This window comes from Chiloscyllium plagiosum, unplaced genomic scaffold (assembly GCF_037043375.1).
Source record: "Chiloscyllium plagiosum isolate Xiang-an unplaced genomic scaffold, Cpla_swu_hap1 HiC_scaffold_36, whole genome shotgun sequence".
In the NCBI taxonomy this organism is placed as follows: domain Eukaryota; kingdom Metazoa; phylum Chordata; class Chondrichthyes; order Orectolobiformes; family Hemiscylliidae; genus Chiloscyllium; species Chiloscyllium plagiosum.
The window spans coordinates 49,672,024-49,688,933 of NW_028270174.1; the positions used below are offsets into that span (position 1 = coordinate 49,672,024).

The 16,910-nt window shown below is 41.8% G+C and overlaps 2 protein-coding genes across 3 annotated transcripts in view; one reads left to right on the forward strand and one right to left on the reverse strand.

Moving 5' to 3' along the window:
* LOC122548113 (protein regulator of cytokinesis 1-like) overlaps positions 1–16,910 on the reverse strand; it is a 37,312-nt gene that overhangs the window by 14,590 nt on the left and 5,812 nt on the right. The window contains exons 3-10 of the mRNA XM_087980152.1: positions 11,378–11,500; positions 9,487–9,720; positions 4,359–4,529; positions 4,095–4,235; positions 3,623–3,770; positions 3,189–3,325; positions 460–555; positions 142–288 (exon numbers count right to left, since the gene is read on the reverse strand). Coding sequence (XP_087836278.1) covers positions 142–288; positions 460–555; positions 3,189–3,325; positions 3,623–3,770; positions 4,095–4,235; positions 4,359–4,529; positions 9,487–9,720; positions 11,378–11,500 — 1,197 coding nt within the window. The remainder of the gene's footprint in view (positions 1–141; positions 289–459; positions 556–3,188; positions 3,326–3,622; positions 3,771–4,094; positions 4,236–4,358; positions 4,530–9,486; positions 9,721–11,377; positions 11,501–16,910) is intronic.
* The window catches only part of LOC148139942 (protein regulator of cytokinesis 1-like), a 44,316-nt gene that overhangs the window by 1,571 nt on the left and 25,835 nt on the right, over positions 1–16,910 (forward strand). The gene's annotated exons all lie outside the window — the stretch shown is intronic.

Genomic DNA, 16,910 nt, shown 5'->3' on the forward strand with positions numbered 1-16,910 from the left:
TTGCTATTGCTGCTCATACTGTGATTGTCAGATTTAAATACAAAGATGTGTTTGAAAAGCAGAGAAGGAAGAGGGGAGGTTTAACTATTTGCTAAAAAAACACACACAAAACTACTTAGTCCTGAACATCAGATTACATACTCTCTCTCTTTTCTCTTGTCCTTTCTTGATCCTAAGTTCTTCCCATTGATTAGCAATGTACGTTGTGAACGTCTGCCCATTAACCAAAAATGGACAGGCTTGCTCAGTTTCCATTCTCTCTATGTATAATTTGATTTCGTCTTCCAGCTGGAGGAGGAAACAAGTGTAAAATGGTAAGTCTTTTAAAAAAAAATGTAAAAGAAGAAGTGAAACCATAAATAAATAAATGATCTTTTAAACATGGTGGTGGTGTGAAAAAAAGACAAGTTTTTTTAAAATGGAAAAAAACTTCTCCATTGGAAGTGAAAGGATGCTTGCCTTTGGTATATTCTTCTGAAGCCAACAACGTTCTCTCTCTTCTTTAAGTAAAGTTGCACCTCTATTAGCATATCTGTTTGGATCAGATGCCTTCTTCTACACAAGATATTATTACATATTTCATTTCAGCATAAAATAATGTTACAGCATCACAAATTGCATTACACCAAATTATATTTGGTAGCTGTACTTCTTAAGAGTCAAAACATTAGTTACTAAATTTGCTATTCAAATTACATACAAGGGGCGTTTCCAGTGGTCAAAGTATTCCTTAAACACAAGAGTAGAAAATCAACTTTTGGCAACAAAAGAGAGTCTACCACAAAAATACTTAATTTAGTCCTTGCACCACCTGCAAATAATTTGAAATTACTGAGAATGCCTTAAAGTTTTTTCTAGAAAATGGAATTTTGCATATATTAAAGAAATGCTGTTGATAATCACTTTACCAAAGGGTGTAGTCAGTTTTGCAAAAAACTTGCTTCTAGTATAATGCTTCTTAAAAAAACCCATAACTTATTAGCCTCAAAAAAAATTCTGTTCAGTTATACAGATATTGCAATTCACTGACTTAGAAAGCAAGCACATTTTAGCTTGCGATTTCTGCTGAATGGGTACCAAATTTGGGAGAAAAAAAAAAAAGGGAGGACTGCAGATGCTGGAGATCAGAGCTGAAAATGTGTTGCTGGAAAAGCGCAGGTCAGGCAGCATCCAAGGAGCAGGAGAAAATCGACATTTTCGGCATGAGCATACCTGAAATGTCGATTCTCCTGCTCCTTGGATGCTGCCTGACCTGCTGCGCTTTTCCAGCAACACATTTTCAGCTACTATCAAATTTGGCTGACTAAATAGTTTTTGGGATTGGAAACAAACTAAGTGAATCAAAACCAAAGAACTTGAAGCAGCTCAACAAACTCCGATCAAACAAACTGGCCAATACTCTTCACTTTTTACACTGTTAAAATAAGAATATCAAGAATAACTTAAAGATGTCCCCTGGACCTGATGGCATTTATCCTAGGATTCTCTGGGAAGCAAGGGAGGAGATTGCAGAGCCATTGGCCTTGATTTTTATGTCCTCTGTCTACAGGAGTAGTGCCAGAAGACTGGAGGAGAGCAAATGTGGTTCCCTTGTTCAAAAAGGGGACTAGTAACTATAGGCCGGTGAGTCTCACTTCTGTTGTGGGCAAAGTCTTAGAGAGAATTGTAAGGGATAGGATTTATGAACATCTGGATAGGAATAATGTGATCAAGGATAGTCAGCATGGTTTTGTGAAGGGCAGGTCGTGCCTCACAAACCTTACTGAATTCTTTGAGAAGGTGACTAAGGAGGTGGACGAGAGTAAAGCGGTAGATGTAGTGTATATGGATTTTAGTAAGGCGTTTGATAAGGTTCCCCATGGTAGGCTACTGCAAAAAATACGGAGGTATGGCATTGAGGGTGAGTTGGAGGTTTGGATTAGGAATTGGCTGGCTGGAAGACGACAGAGGGTAGTAGTTGATGGTAAAGGTTCATCTTGGAGTGCAGTTACCAGCAGTGTTCTGCAAGGATCTGTTTTGGGACCATTGCTGTTTGTCATTTATAAAAATGACCTGGAGGAGGGGCTAGAAGGTTGGGTGAGCAAGTTTGCGAATGATACGAAAGTCAGTGGAGTTGTTGTCAGTGAGGAAGGATGTGTCAGGTTACAGCGGGATATAGATAAGTTGCAGAACTGGGCAGAAAGGTGGCAAATGCAGTTCAATGTAGGTAAGTGTGAGGTAATTCACTTTGGTAAGAGTAACAAGAAGATGGGGTACTGGGCTAATGGTCGGATACTTGGTAGTGTGGATGAGCAGAGGGATCTTGGTGTCCATGCACACAGATCTCTGAAAGTTGCCACCCAGGTAAATAGTGCGGTGAAGGCAGCATATGGCATACTGGCTTTTATTGGTAGAGGAATTGAGTTCCTGAGCCCTGAGGTCATGTTGCAGTTGTAAAAGACTCTGGTGCGGCCGCATCTGGAGTATTGTGTGCAGTTTTGGTCACCATACTATAGGAAGGATGTGGAGCCACTGGAACGGGTGCAGAGCAGGTTTACCAGGATGTTGCCTGGTATGGTAGGAAGATCGTATGAGGAAAGGCTGAGGCACTTGGGGCTGTTTTCATTGGAGAAAAGGTTTAGGGGTGACTTGATAGAGATGTCCAAGATGATTAGGAGTTTAGATAGGGTTGACCATGAGAACCTTTTTCCACGTATGGAGTCAGCTATTACGAGGGGGCATAGCTTTAAATTAGGGGGTGGTAGGTATAGGACAGACATTAGGGGTAGATTCTTTACTTAGCGAGTCGTGAGTTCATGGAATGCCCTGCCAGTAGCAGTGGTGGACTCTCCCTCTTTATGGGCATTTAAACAGGCATTGGATAGGCATATGGAGGATAGTGGGCTAGTGTAGGTTAGGTGGGCTTGGATTGGCGCAACATCGAGGGCCAAAGGGCCTGTACTGCGCTGTATTTTTCTATGTTCTATGTACTTTCCTGGTCTTGTTTTAAAATCAACTCTTGCAAAAACCAACTAGACGACTAGAGTAAGCTTGAGTGGGGAACACAAATTATACAAGTTAGACTATTGATTGTTAGCAGTAAAAACCATCCATAGACATGCAAGGCCCAGGAGTGTGAAATGTACAAAAAGAAAAACCATGAATAAATTGAGTTAGCACAACATGATGTTGTATCAGTATGACAGTACCTCAAGTTCTAAGAAGGTCTTCCACCAGCATTCCCTCTTTTCAATGTCAGCAAACAATTTTTGGTGTTTTTGGTAATAGAGGGTAATCTTTACCAGTTCCTCATCATGCACTTTTAGCAACTCTTCCGTGAAATTTTCTGCACATGAATCACATTGAACTTTAATACTGGAAATATTTGGAAAAGGAACTGTGTACTTGATCATTGCAATGTGGCATTCCCAGCAACAACCATTGTTTCTATGCTCCTCCACCCCAGTAACAAAGAGGCATTTGAAGTATATTCTGCATGTGAAGTAGGCTTTAAAAAAGGTTACAGAAAAGTTTTGTCTGACAACTGAAAAGTTTAACTTCTTTTGCAATCAAGTTGGAAAGATATTGCAGCCAAAAATTCTCAGTTTACAAGCAACGCACAAAGAACATTAAATGAACCTACCATTGGAAAGGAAAGCAAATTCTTCTCTTTCTTTCTGGCTGTAGTAACATTTGTCCCAATAGGTGTTTAATTCTTGTCGGATGCCAGTGATAATTTGTTTAATATTCTTAGCCTGCATTAGTTGAAGCTGCTCAAGCTCCTGTTGCAACTATGGAACAAAAGTTGTAAGCCATTATAAAAACAGGGATACAGGACAACAATATTCTATTTAAAAAAAAAAAAAGAGTGTTAAAGAATACAAGTGACAATTTACACTGCCTTGACTCTGTCAGGTGTGAGTGCGACAAATAGAAGTTAAGATGGTCCCTACTCAGTTTGGATATCTCGTAAGTTTAATGCAGAACTGAAGAAAAGTGGTCATCTTTGGAGTTAGTCTACAATTATAATTTACATTCTGAAAAGTCATCAGGTTTGTTCTTGAAACATTCATGCACATGTTGACATTAACCAACTGCAGAGATTCAATACTAACCACTGTATTGACTTGATGTATCGAACCTGTTGTACACAAGTTCCGCTCCTCTAAAGGGATTTGTAAAGTGTTCCAAAGAGAATGAATCTGTTTTTTCAGAGACTCTTGTGAAGCCATCAATTCCTCCTTTTGCACCTCTAACTGAAAGTTTAAAACAGTAATGAGAAATTACAAGTGAATAGCACACGTCAGCAAGTCTCAATGTGAACAAATCGGGCACGAGGACATTTATATAACAAAAAAAGAAAAACAAAACGAACTGACCTGGTGACGAAGCACCTCAAGTGATTTAATATTTCCATCAGAGAGGAAAAATAGATTCTCCTCCTCAAGGACTGCATCTTTTTCAAATGTAGTATCAGGGAAATGATCAATATCCACCATGAGCTTTTTAATCTCTTGCCGGAGTCCAAGGAAAGTAGCTAAACGGCACTCCTATTTTAAAATAAAAAAGAATGATAGGAGCACAGTAACCAAAGCCAAATTCAGGAGTATAAAATGTACAAAAGATTAATCTCTTGCCAATTAAAAACCTTGAAGTGACTTATACAATTCCTTTGTTACATCAAATCTATTGCCACAGGAGAAAAAGTACGACATCTGGAAATATTTCTGCCTTAGTTGCTAAGGGATAGCTCAAACACCAGAGAAGCCACCCAGCATAAAGATTGCTAGAGCATAATTTTAGATGTATTAAAAGTGGACATTGGAATGCTGGAGAAGTGGTAACAAGGAACAAAAGAAATACAGGAACTGAAAAAGGGACTTTGCAGCTGTCTTCAGTGGAAGATACCAGCAGCATACCAGAATTAAGGGAAAGAGGCAGAGGTGAGTGTAATGGCCAGAGGTGGTGCTGGGGAAGATGAAAAGAGAAAAAAAAAGGTGTGGATTAATTAGCCAGACTGGATGGACTACACCACAAGACTCTGAAGGAAATGGCAGAGACACTGGTTGGGATTTTTCAGGAGTCACTGGATTCAGGGAGGGTCCCAAAGAACTAGAAAAAAGGCTAATATTACACTCCTGTTCAAGAAAGGGAGGTAGAAGATGGGAAACTATTGTCTGGTTAGTTTGACTTTTGTTGGTAATATTTTAGGGTCTGGGATTGTAGAGTAAGAGTGTATGGTAAATTGAGTCGAGTCAGCATGGTTTTGTCAAGGAGCAGTCATACTCGACAAATGTTCGAACTCTGAGGCAGTAACAAGCAACTTAGGAGGAGCTGGTGGACATATTCTATTTGGATCTCCAGAAGGTCTTTGATAAGGTGCCACACAGGAGGTTGCTAAATAAAACATCCCATGCTGTTGGGGTGAAGAACAGCCATTTATTGAGGACTGGTTGACTGAGAAGGTAGAGACGAGTGTATCGCTGAGAAAGTGTGGCAGGACAGGCAGCATCCAGAGGTCCCCGAAATGGTCCAGGTGAATTGGAGGTCAGGGTGGAATGTTTTAGTGAAGAAGTTGATTAATTGTTCAGCCTTCTCATGGTAGGATGAAGTGGTGCCGATAGTCATCGATGTAGCGGGGGAATCAGCTGGGGGGTGGTGTTGGTGTAATGCCTTGACACCATTCTATCCCCTTTAGTTCAGGAACTCCCCACCTACATTCATGACACCATCTACACCCTTCACCTCCAAGATTTTCATTTAACTGGCCCTCAATGCCTCATCTTCACCATGGACATCCAGCCCTGTACACATCAATCTGCCAAGACGAAGGTCTCCAAACCCCCCGGTTCTTCCTCTCATGCATCCCAACCAGCACCCTTCCACCGACACCCTCATCCACTTGGCGGAACTGTTCCTCACTCAACAACCTCTCCTTCCAAATCTCACACTTCCTCCAAACCAAAGGGGTAGCCATGAGCACCCACACGGGATCCAGCTATGCCTGCCTCTTTGTCAAATAGACCTTTTGCAGTTACAGTCTTCAGTGTGGGGGCTGGTGCAGTGTATCGGCACCGCCTCGTGCTCCCACAAGATGGCTGAATCGTTCAACTTTATCAACACCTTCCACCCCAACCTCCAACTCACCTGCACATTCTCAGACACCTCCCTCTCCTCCTGGACATGTTCAACAATCTTTCTGGCAACTGACTAACCAGACATCTACTACAATCTCACCAACTCCCACAGCTACCTCCGCCCACTCACCTCCTGTAAAAACACCATCCCTTATCCCCAATTCCTCAAACGTGGATAGGGTAAATAGACAAAGTCTTTTCCCTGGGTCGTGGAGTCCAGAACTAGAGGGCATAGGTTTAGGGTGAGAGGGGAAAGATATATAATTTTAAAAAAAAAGACCTACAGGGCAACCTTTTCATGCAGACGGTGGTACATGTATGGAATGAGCTGCCAGAGGAAGTGGTGGCGGCTGGTACAATTGCAACATTTAAGAGGTATATGAATAGGAAGGGTTTGGGCCAGGTACTGGCAGATGGGACTAGATTGGGTTGGGATGTCTGATCGGCATGGACAGGTTGGACCGAAGGGTCTGTTTCCATGCTGTACATCTCTATGACTAAGCCCCAGATGGCCTCATTCATCCATGATCAAAACTTCCCTTCCCATGCGGTTGACATGGTGCCTCCAGAGCATCTCCTCCACCTCATGCACCACTGCCCTTGAACCACCCCCCCCCCCACCCCCGCAGTCCTCACCTTCCACTCCACCAACCTCTGCATACATCACATCATCCTCCACCACCTCCAAACTGACCCCAAAGATAAATTTCCCTCCCCACCCCTATCAGCGTTCTGGAAAGACCATTCCCTGGGAGAATCGGCAAAGAATTGGTAGGTGGAATGAAATTTTGGAAAGTGAGGTTATGTACTTTGGTCGTCAGAGATAGATTTTCTAAAATGGGAAAAGCTTCAGAAATCTGGGAATCAAGTTCAGAATTCTCTTCAGATTAATATGCAACTTTCAGTTGGCAATTACAAGCATGTTGGAGAGAGCTAGATAGTGCTGAGGCTGTACAAGGCTCTAGTCAGACTGCATTTAAAAGGTGGTGAGCAGTTTTAGGTGTGTACCCAAGAAGGATGTGCTGGCCTTGGAGAGGGTTCAGAAGAACGACAACAAGAATGAAGGGAGGAACAGTTGAGGACTGTCTTTGCTGGTGTTTAGTAGAATTGCTTTGGGGGTTGGGTGCAGAATCCATGCCCACAGAGACGGTGTATATTTAAGACAAAGATGGAGAGATTCTGGATTCTTAAGGGATCTAGGGTTACAGAAAGCAGGAGGGGGGTTAAGAAACATTGAATAGCACAGCAGACTTTATTTGCTCAAGGGTCTAGTGCTCCTATATTTTGTGATACTGGAGAGTTAGTTGGCTCTGATGACCTGCAAGAAATTGTGTCCTGAAAGCAGGGTGGGATGTCTCTGATCTACAGGTAGAATGTAAGTGTGTTTACATTCCCATCCCCTGCCATACAGAGCCATTTACATGGCCATCTCCCATTATTCAGAGATAAATTAGCATTTGCATCATCCAATTAAAAAAACAAGAACATGATAGTTAGAATCCTGACTACTCCCTGTAGTTTAGAAATTATTCACAACAGATTTGACCATTCAGGGATGATTTAGATTATATTATTTCTGGAAATGATGTGGTCACTGCATTGTGTGTCTTGAATGGCATGTGACGAGGGCTGTCTTGTGGGCACTGACTGATGTAAAGATTTGTATAAAGGAAGAACTGTTTCCTTTGCTTAGGAAGGCCTCGCAACATGCTTTGCAAGCATGGTGAAGTGTGTTCACAGTTTCTTCAAAGGTTGTACTGTGCTTAATAAAATTGCTTGTTCACAGAAGTTGGCATATTGCAGTTACATCAAGAATTTTTGGAAAAAAAGAACCCAACATTATGATCTTAATTTGACAACCGCATAAGTAACCAGAAGGGCCAAATGTTCAATGTAAATGGAAAACCTTGGAGGAACAAAGATATTAAAAGGACTGGCAGATGAAACAACGCTCACAAGTGTGAGGTTATGCAGGAAGAGACGACCGATTTTAATTAGAGAAAGACTGCACAAACGTGCCAAAGAGGAGGATTGGGGAACCCTGTCTATGAAACAGGATGCTAGCAAAGTAGGCAAGTGAAATTTTGGGCTTACCTCAGAACACAAGGGGATAAGGTAGTGTTGCTTAAACCATACAAGGCACTAGTCAGACCACAGCTGGATTACTGAAGACTTGTGGTCCCTTTAGGCAAGAAAAGACATGCTGGCATTGAAGGTGGTCCAGAGATGTGTTACCTGAGCTAATACCAAGTAGGGAGGAACCGGTTAATAGAGAGAAGGTTGAGCATGTACTCGTTTGTATGCAAGAATGAGAACTTGCCAGAAACATGCAAGCTTCTCAATCCTGATAAAAAAACTGCTTGAAGCCCATTTACAAATGGTTTTAAAAAGTTAATTTAATTTTGATAATCAACATTCTGTCAGCACCTTTGGAAGGGAGAAATTCAAAGGATCAATGGTGGTGGCTGTGAAGAGACAAGTGGGGGGGGGAAATGAGGTGAGAATAGAGGGGGAAAAAACAGGGAAGGGAAAATAGGTAAATGAAACTGGGTTGGAAATACAAGTTGAATAGGACACAGAAGCCAAAAAATGCAGACATCACAAAATGAAGGCAGCAGAAAAATAAAGGGGCAGAGTTAGGAACTTAAATAGTAATACTAAAGCCAGAAACTGTTGAAAAACCCAAATTTAAAGTAAGGGTGCTGCACAAAGTTGGAGACATTGCAGAAAGTAGAGAACAGAAATCAAAGATAACTCAGCTTGAAGCCTGGGATGACAGGCTGAACAATGGTCTTTCCACAAAAGTAGTCACCCAATCTAAACCAATCTTTCTGATTTTCACATGTTACTTCTCTTGCTCCATGCACTGTTTCTTTACCATCCTTCAGGGTCTCAGTTGTAAGCAGTCAACTGACTCACAGGCTGCTTGCTCAATGACAATCCAGGAAGAAATTCAGCAGTGAGGGAGCACCAAAAATATTGCCTCTGCATTAAAGAGCAGAGAATAATTTCCCATCTTGGCAATATTTCTCAATCAACATCATGAACACAGTTTATCTACTTACGATGGAAATGTTGTGCGCAAATTGTCTATCATTAATGGTTATAACTCTTCAAAAAGAATTAATTGGTTGCAAAATGCTTTGGGATACCATCATCAGAGACTACAGAAATGGAGATCTTACCTACTCACCAATCATCCATCTGATTGGAGACTTCTCCAACCACAACCTTCACCCCCTCCCCCAAAAATTATTCATACTTGCTTAAAACTTGACACCAACTAAACTCCATTTTAAAAACAAAGTCTGAAAATGACTGCATCAAATGCTTTGTAGACTTCAATGCTTTGGTATTTTGTTCTAAATACCTTTTCTTTGGCTGTACTTATTAGGTGATTTTTCAGCTCTTCTAATTCTTGTGGAGATGGAATTTTGCCAGTAGGGATGTAATATGGTGTCTTGCAAAGGTCAGTACACAAAGCTTGATCTTCTTTCAATAGCATTTCACATTCTGCCATGCGACCATTTTTCTCTTCAAGCAAGGACTCTACTTTTTTTCTGAGTTCTTTTTCCAATTGAAGTGGAGTAGAGCTTTCATCAGCCTATGAACAAACAACATTTAGTTCAAATATACTAATTTTAAACCATGATTGTAAAAATCTTGTTACCCTTGAATTTTGATCAGGAACAGCCTTGCTGTTAAGGACAACTATAATCAAGAATGTTAAGTTCAGACCCACCTACTCCAGTCTTTATTTGAAAGAGAACTTCCAAAAGGAAGAGGCAAGAACAATTTAGCGGATCCCCATTGCATTTTTCTTTCAAATCACAAACAAGCCAACCAAATGTGTTCACTTAACAGACTTGCCAAGATCAGGAAGATTCTGGACTTTTGATGGGAAAGCTGATCAAATAACCACCTTCATAACATCACAAGTTGAACTCAATCCTCTTCCAGAGGTAGAGGGATTTTCCTATTTCTTTCAGATTAATATACTTGAAGCAGCTAACAAATGCACAACAGCCTACAAATGAAGGTATGTCTACGACACTTCAAAATGCAGATACACTACCCAGGAATTTAAACATAAACATATAGTACATTAGTGAAAAATTAGATGCCTTGAAGGGTGTGCACAAAAAAAACTGTTAAAAAAAAAACAAAGCAAGATTAGCTATTGGAACTCAAGAGGATTAAACAAACGCAACATAAGCAGCATGTTGAACAGTCAAAAAAGCGTGGTGCTGGAAAAGCACCATCTTGTCAGGCAACATCTGAGGAGCAGGAGAGTCGATGAAGGAGTTATGCCCAAAACGTGATGTTGAACAGCCAGTTTGTTGTAGTTATTGCAATTCAAAACCAACATTTTTGACAATAGTTTATCAACAGCCAATGGGCGACACGGTGGCACAGTGGTTAGCACTGCTGCCACACAGCGCCAGAGACCCGGGTTCAATTCCCGCCTCAGGCAACTGTGTGTGAAGTTTGCACATTCTCCCCGTCTCTGCGTGGGATTCCTCCAGGTGCTCTGGTTTCCTCCCACAGTCCAAAAATGTGCAGATTAGGTGAACTGGCCATGCTAAATTGCCCATAGTGTTAGGTGTAGGGGTAAATATAGGAGAATGGGTCTGGGTGGGATACGCTTCGGCGGGTCGGTGTGGACTTGTTGGGCCGAAGGGCCTGTTTCCACACTAAGTAATCTAATCTAATCTTAGCAACTGATCCACTTCCTCTTTAGGCAGCATGGTGGCTCAATGGTTAGCACTGCTACCTCACAGCACCAGGGACCCAGGTTTGATTTCTGCCTCAGGCAACTGTGCGGAGTCTGCACATTCTCCCAGTGTCTGCGTGAGTTTCCTCCGGTGCTCCAGTTTCTTCCCACAATCCAAAGACATGCAGGTCAGTTGAATTGGCCATGCTAAATTGCCCATAGTGTTAGGTGCATTCATCAGGGGTAAATACAGGGTGGGGAATGGTCTGGGTGTATTACTCTTTGGAGGGTCAGTATGGACTTGTTAGGCTGAAGGGTCTGTTTCCATTCTGTAAGGAATCGAATCTAAACTAAAACTCTTGGCATTCCACGACCCTATGTAGCTCAAGACCCCACAGCATCATGCAGATTGGGTATTTGATTTATAGTCAGCCTTCATCTAAACAGTTATGGATGAAACAGCAAGATTGCACCAATTGAGAAGTTTTTACTTGAACTCTGGAGAGGTCACTTAAGCTTCACTTTTTTTAAAAAAAAGGAACATTACCTTATAAGGATCAAGATAAAGCTCAGAACACAAGATCTGAAGTTGCACCTTCCATTTCTTAATGGATTCCTTCAACTGTTGCTCCATATGTTCTTCTTCATAAATCATCTGATCTAGAAGCTCCTATTAAAAATGTAAAGCATAAACAAATTAAAGTTTTAAAAGACAGGGTAATAAACTCAGTACAAAATTAGAGATACTGGGAAAATTCATTAATACAAAAAGTGAGCAACTTAACCAATTAACAGTACCTAACACTGGTTTGTTAAGACCCATCTAGGACAAAAACAGCCTTCTTTACTGGCATACTGTCTATAATCTTAAAACACCCATGCTATTAATCAGCAGTAGGGGGCACCCTATACAAATTTTCACTGCCACAATCTGTCAATGATAGAGCCTTTGAGCTTATGGAGGTACGAGGTGAAGGAAGAAGTGGGAATACCATCACTTGAAAGCTCTTCCAAACCACAGAATGATGTTACTTTGTGAAGAAACACCAATTGATAAAGTCCCATAAATCCTTTAAGAGCACTATGGGTATAACCCATGCCACAGACTAGAGTGCGCTTCAGGGCAGCTGCTCAACATCTTCACTCGGGTAAAGAGGGTCAATAAACATTTAGCCATCAACACCCAGATCCTGCAAAACAAATGTACCTAGATACTTTTGTTCCCGGTTTAAAATTGTCTATTTAAAACAATAGAAAAATATACACGCATGATGGAAAAGGAGTTTGGATCAAACTTTTTCCCATACATTTAGCCTATACCCCTTCTGTGAACTCCTTTGCCCCCTCTGCAACCTACATTCATAGTTTTCTAGCCATTTTGGATCACTGGCACATTGAGCTACTGAGTATCACATTGATGTGGAGTACACTCTTGTTAATGACCTAGAATCCTTAATTATCATCATCACCTGTAAATTCCGCGCCTGTGCACTTCCCTCCAATTTACTTGAAGCAGCACTGAAAACTTTTGATTCAGATAAACCTTGTGGACCATAACCTGGTGTCCTGATCATATCACATTAGCAATGTCCCTTCCCCTCTACCAGAAATATCTGGATTCAAGTCCCATCTGCATCTGAGGTGTTCATTATGCCTAAATAGGTTGAATCAAACTATTTGCATACAGTCCCATTAAAGTCAATTGATATAGATTGTTAATAATTGAGGCTTCAGTATAGATTTTGTTACAACACTATCTACTAACCTGATTGCATCTTTCCTTTAAGCTAACCAATACTCTATCTATGCTACATATGTTACCCTCACACCATGAAGCTCTTATTTTGGGTGGCAACCTTTAATGATACCCTGTCACATTCTTTCCAGAAATCCAAGTATACCATTCAGGTTTCCCTTTATCCATACTGCACGTTACTTCCTCAAAAAAAGTAACAGTAAAATCAAAACACTTTTCCTGTCAAAACACGGGCAACACATCTACCCGTTTTACGATTTAAGTGCCCACTACAACCTGAATAGCATCCAGCATCAGACTCTAGGCCATATATTATCTCAACAATCCCCATGTAGTACCTCCACAAATTACATGCTAATTAGCAGCCTGAAAATACATTCAACACCAATATTTTTCACTGGCGACTAGATACAGACACTGCTCACACGCCTTCCCTGCCAGAATCATGGCAAATTTGTTGCTTTTCTGGTGTTGTATCTGGAAACCTAAGTCACTTAGAATATTAAAGTGAGTGCGCAAAATCTGCAGAGCTTAAAAAACTAAAAAGCGGCTGAAGTTTATAATTTGAATATAGAAATTCTCATCCCTGAAAATTAGCCTTTAGCTGCTCAAACTCCCTCAGGTGAGCCTCTAAATGCTTAGTGGGTATCTGCACACACCTCAGGGTCCATCACCTTCCCACTCCTGGTTCCTCTTGCTCAGATGTTCTTTATCTAAGATAGTAACTTGACCTATAGGACTGGCACTCAGCAGCAGGTAACCTTATCTATTCCCCAAAATCATGGTGGTCTAATTCAACAGCTATATCCCTTACACTATACCACAAGAGCCATAATCAGTTCAGCCACCTTGCAATAACTGGTCTTGTTACAAAATGCAAGCAATTCAAAATTATATACTGAGACATTTCATTAGTATTAGGAGTTCAAAGACTGAGTCAATCAAATCACACTTGCTTAGCAATTGGCTTTTAGCATAGGATTAGAGTGGTGCTGGAAAAGGGGCTTTTGCCCAAAACGTCAATTTTCCTGCTCCTCGGATGCTGCCTGACCTGCTGTGCTTTTCCAGCACCACTCAATCGAGACTGATTTCCAGCATCTGTAGTCCTCACGTTTGCCCTGTTAGCATATGAACCAGCAGTGGACAATTCAGGTAAACCTGTTCTGCTATTTAATATAAATGTGGCTGATCTCAGCTCAACTACAAACCCACTTTACACTCCACTCCCTATAATCCTTCACAACCCACTGAGTAGTTGCTATCCTTTCCCTAGAACCATGGCCTGTCTAGATTGCCCCACGAGGAAAAAAATCCACCCTTAATTATAGAGTCAGAGATATATAGCACGAAAACAAATCCTTCAGTCCAACCCATCTAGACATCCCAAATAAATCTAGTCTCATTGGAGGGATATGTGCCAGGTGCTGGCCAAACACTTCCTATTCATATATCCATTCAGATGCCTTTTAAATATTGTAACTGTACCAATTCCTCTGGCAGCTGATTACACGTACGCACACACGCACACACACACACAATGCCTCCCCCCCAGGAAAAGACCATGTCTATTTACCCTATCCATGCCCCTCACGATTTTATAAGCTTCTAGAGGTCACCCTTCAGCCACCAATATTCCAGGGAAAACAGCCCCAGATTACTCAGCCTTTCCCTATGGCTCATAGAACCAGAGTTGTACAGCATGGAGAGGGGCCCTTTAGCCCAAGCCGACCAAAATGTACATCATTGCTAACCCCAGTTCCTTAAAATTGACCCATATCCTTCTAATCCTTTCCTATCCATGTATTTGTCCAAATATCTTTAAAATGTCTCAGTTGTCCAGAATCATCAGCCTGACATATGATTCACCCAGGCGTGCTATCACATTTCCAACGCCCCTCCCCCTAGTCCCTCCTCCCTACCTTTTATCTTAGCCTGCTGGACAAACTTTCCCCATTCCTGAAGAAGGGCTTATGCCCGAAACATCGATTCTCCTGTTCCCTGGATGCTGCCTGACCAGCTGCGCTTTTCCAGCAACACATTTCCAGCATATGATTCACCCACTTGACCCCCAACCTAGGTGGTTAGGGTACAGTTGGTCAACATCAATCACACTTGCACTTGGGGCACTGGCTACTGACCTCCAAGCTCTACTGAATACAGTCAATCCCCTTTAGCACCTTGCATACCTCAATTAGACCTCCTCCCATTCTAAGTGAGTGCAGTATACCTTTAAATACAGAATCTTTCCAGAAAAATGCACATCTCTGGAAATCAATCCAGTGAACCTCAACTGCCGCCAATGAAATTAGATTCTTTGTCGAGGAGACAAAAATTGTACACAATACTCCAGATGTAGTCTCACTCACTCCTGGTGCATTTGCAGAAATACTTTCCTACTCCTTTAGGATAAAGGCCAAATTCCATTTGCCTTGCCTTCTGTGCCTGCATACTGGTTTGTTGCAAGTTGTGCATTGGGATCTGTTGTTCTTCTGTACCAATGCATAGATATTTCTCTCCATTTTAGAGAAGTTGACTTTCTATTCCTAAAATAGAAAACTTCACCTATCCACGTTAAACTTCATCTGCCTGAGATCCAAGATAGCAGCAATGCAGTAGGTCTGCCCTGTTCAGCTCTGTACCAGAACCCAGACAAAGTGGTGAATTCACCCTCCCTTTCTCACCTATTGTGGAAAAAAAAGTAATAAATTTGGTAGTTTTGAATCCCCAGAATTGCTGTATGAGAGAGAGTTTAATTGATTAAGAAAAATGACTAAGGGAAAAGCACAGCAAAGATTGCACCAAGCAGGGCAATCCCACGGCTGAAGCGTTGGCCTCCACAAACGCCCCAGGGGACCTCTGTGGAGTACAGCTTTATTCGGGAAACTCAAGATTGATTCAGCAATGGAGGAAACACAGGCTAGGCTGGAACTGATCTCAGTCATGCTGCCAAAGCATGACCAGGAGATTCAGAATCTTGGACAGCACATCGTGGAGGTGGAGCAGCAGACCGTGGCTTCCGAAACTATAGCACAATCCTCGGCAGGTCTGGTCAAAGCCCTGGAATGGCAGCTGCAGTCCTTAGTAAAGCAGGTTGATGCCACGAAAGTCAAGGCCATTGGAAGAACATCTGCTTGATTGGGCTGTTGGAACAGGAAGGCGGCCAGCTGGTCAGCTTCTTGGAGCAACGGTTCCTGCAGTTTTGAAGTTGAAAGTCAGGGCAGGCCAGGTGTAGGTCAAGCAGGCCCACTGGGTTGCAGTAGGCAGGCCTGGATCAGAGCAGCACCCCTGCCCAGTCCTAGTGCGACTCCGATACTATAGAGATAAATTATGCTGGAAGTTTCTGGAATACTGGGGGAAGGATCCACAGGCTCTGATATACAAAGGAAGAAGAATTCTGCTTTTCCAAGGCTTTTCTGTGGCTGCGATCTGCAAGAGGAAGGCCTTAAGAGGTTAAAAAGGAGGCTGAGGGACTTGAACATTTAGTATTCCAAGTTATCTGGCAATAGTACATTTCAGCCACAGAGGGCTGAATTATGACTTACCGGAAAAAGGAAAAGACTTCCTGGACACCTTAAAAATAGACTGGCTGGCTCAAATAAAATGATCAATAGCGTTCACTTTGTTTTCTCTGCAGTTTGCCTGGTTTTGTTTTACTATGTGTGGGTCCCTTTTATCCCCCCCTCCCATTATCCTTTGTTTTACTATCATTCCTTTTCAGTTTCTCTCAGTACAGGATGGGGGGGGGGGGGGGGGGGGGGTTTATTTCATCAGGATTGCCTGGGATCAACGTATAGATAGGATAGGATGAGTACCCACCTTTTAAATTTTCTTGTTGTAAGACGAGTGTTACTTTTTTTAAAAAAAAAGTTTGTTTTGCCTGAGTTTAGTGCACAGCTTCAGCTAGAAGGAGCCATGGAGGGGATAGTGGGTAGTATGAGCACCCCCTGTGGGCAAGGGGGAAGTCTCCTCTTATTTGTGTTATATGTTGGTTCATTGTAGAAGTAGTTGTTAGAAGCTTTCATTTAGTAGTTCTATTTTCAAATTTATACAAACTGTTTACTGTTTTCCTTCTGTGCGCTACGAGTGGGGTTCTTCAAGCCGAAGAGAAAAGGATCAATGCAGCCTTGCTGTAAGGAACACATCTAACGGATAAGGACCACTAGTTACAGCAGGGAGGGTTTGACCAGGTATTTTTCTCATCCTTTAATTTCAAGCAGTAGAGGAGTTGCTGTACTCATCCAGAAGAATCTCCCATTTCAGCTGTTAGACCAAATTAAGGACAAATAAGGATCATAAACTGCCCATAAAGCTTTAATACATGGAG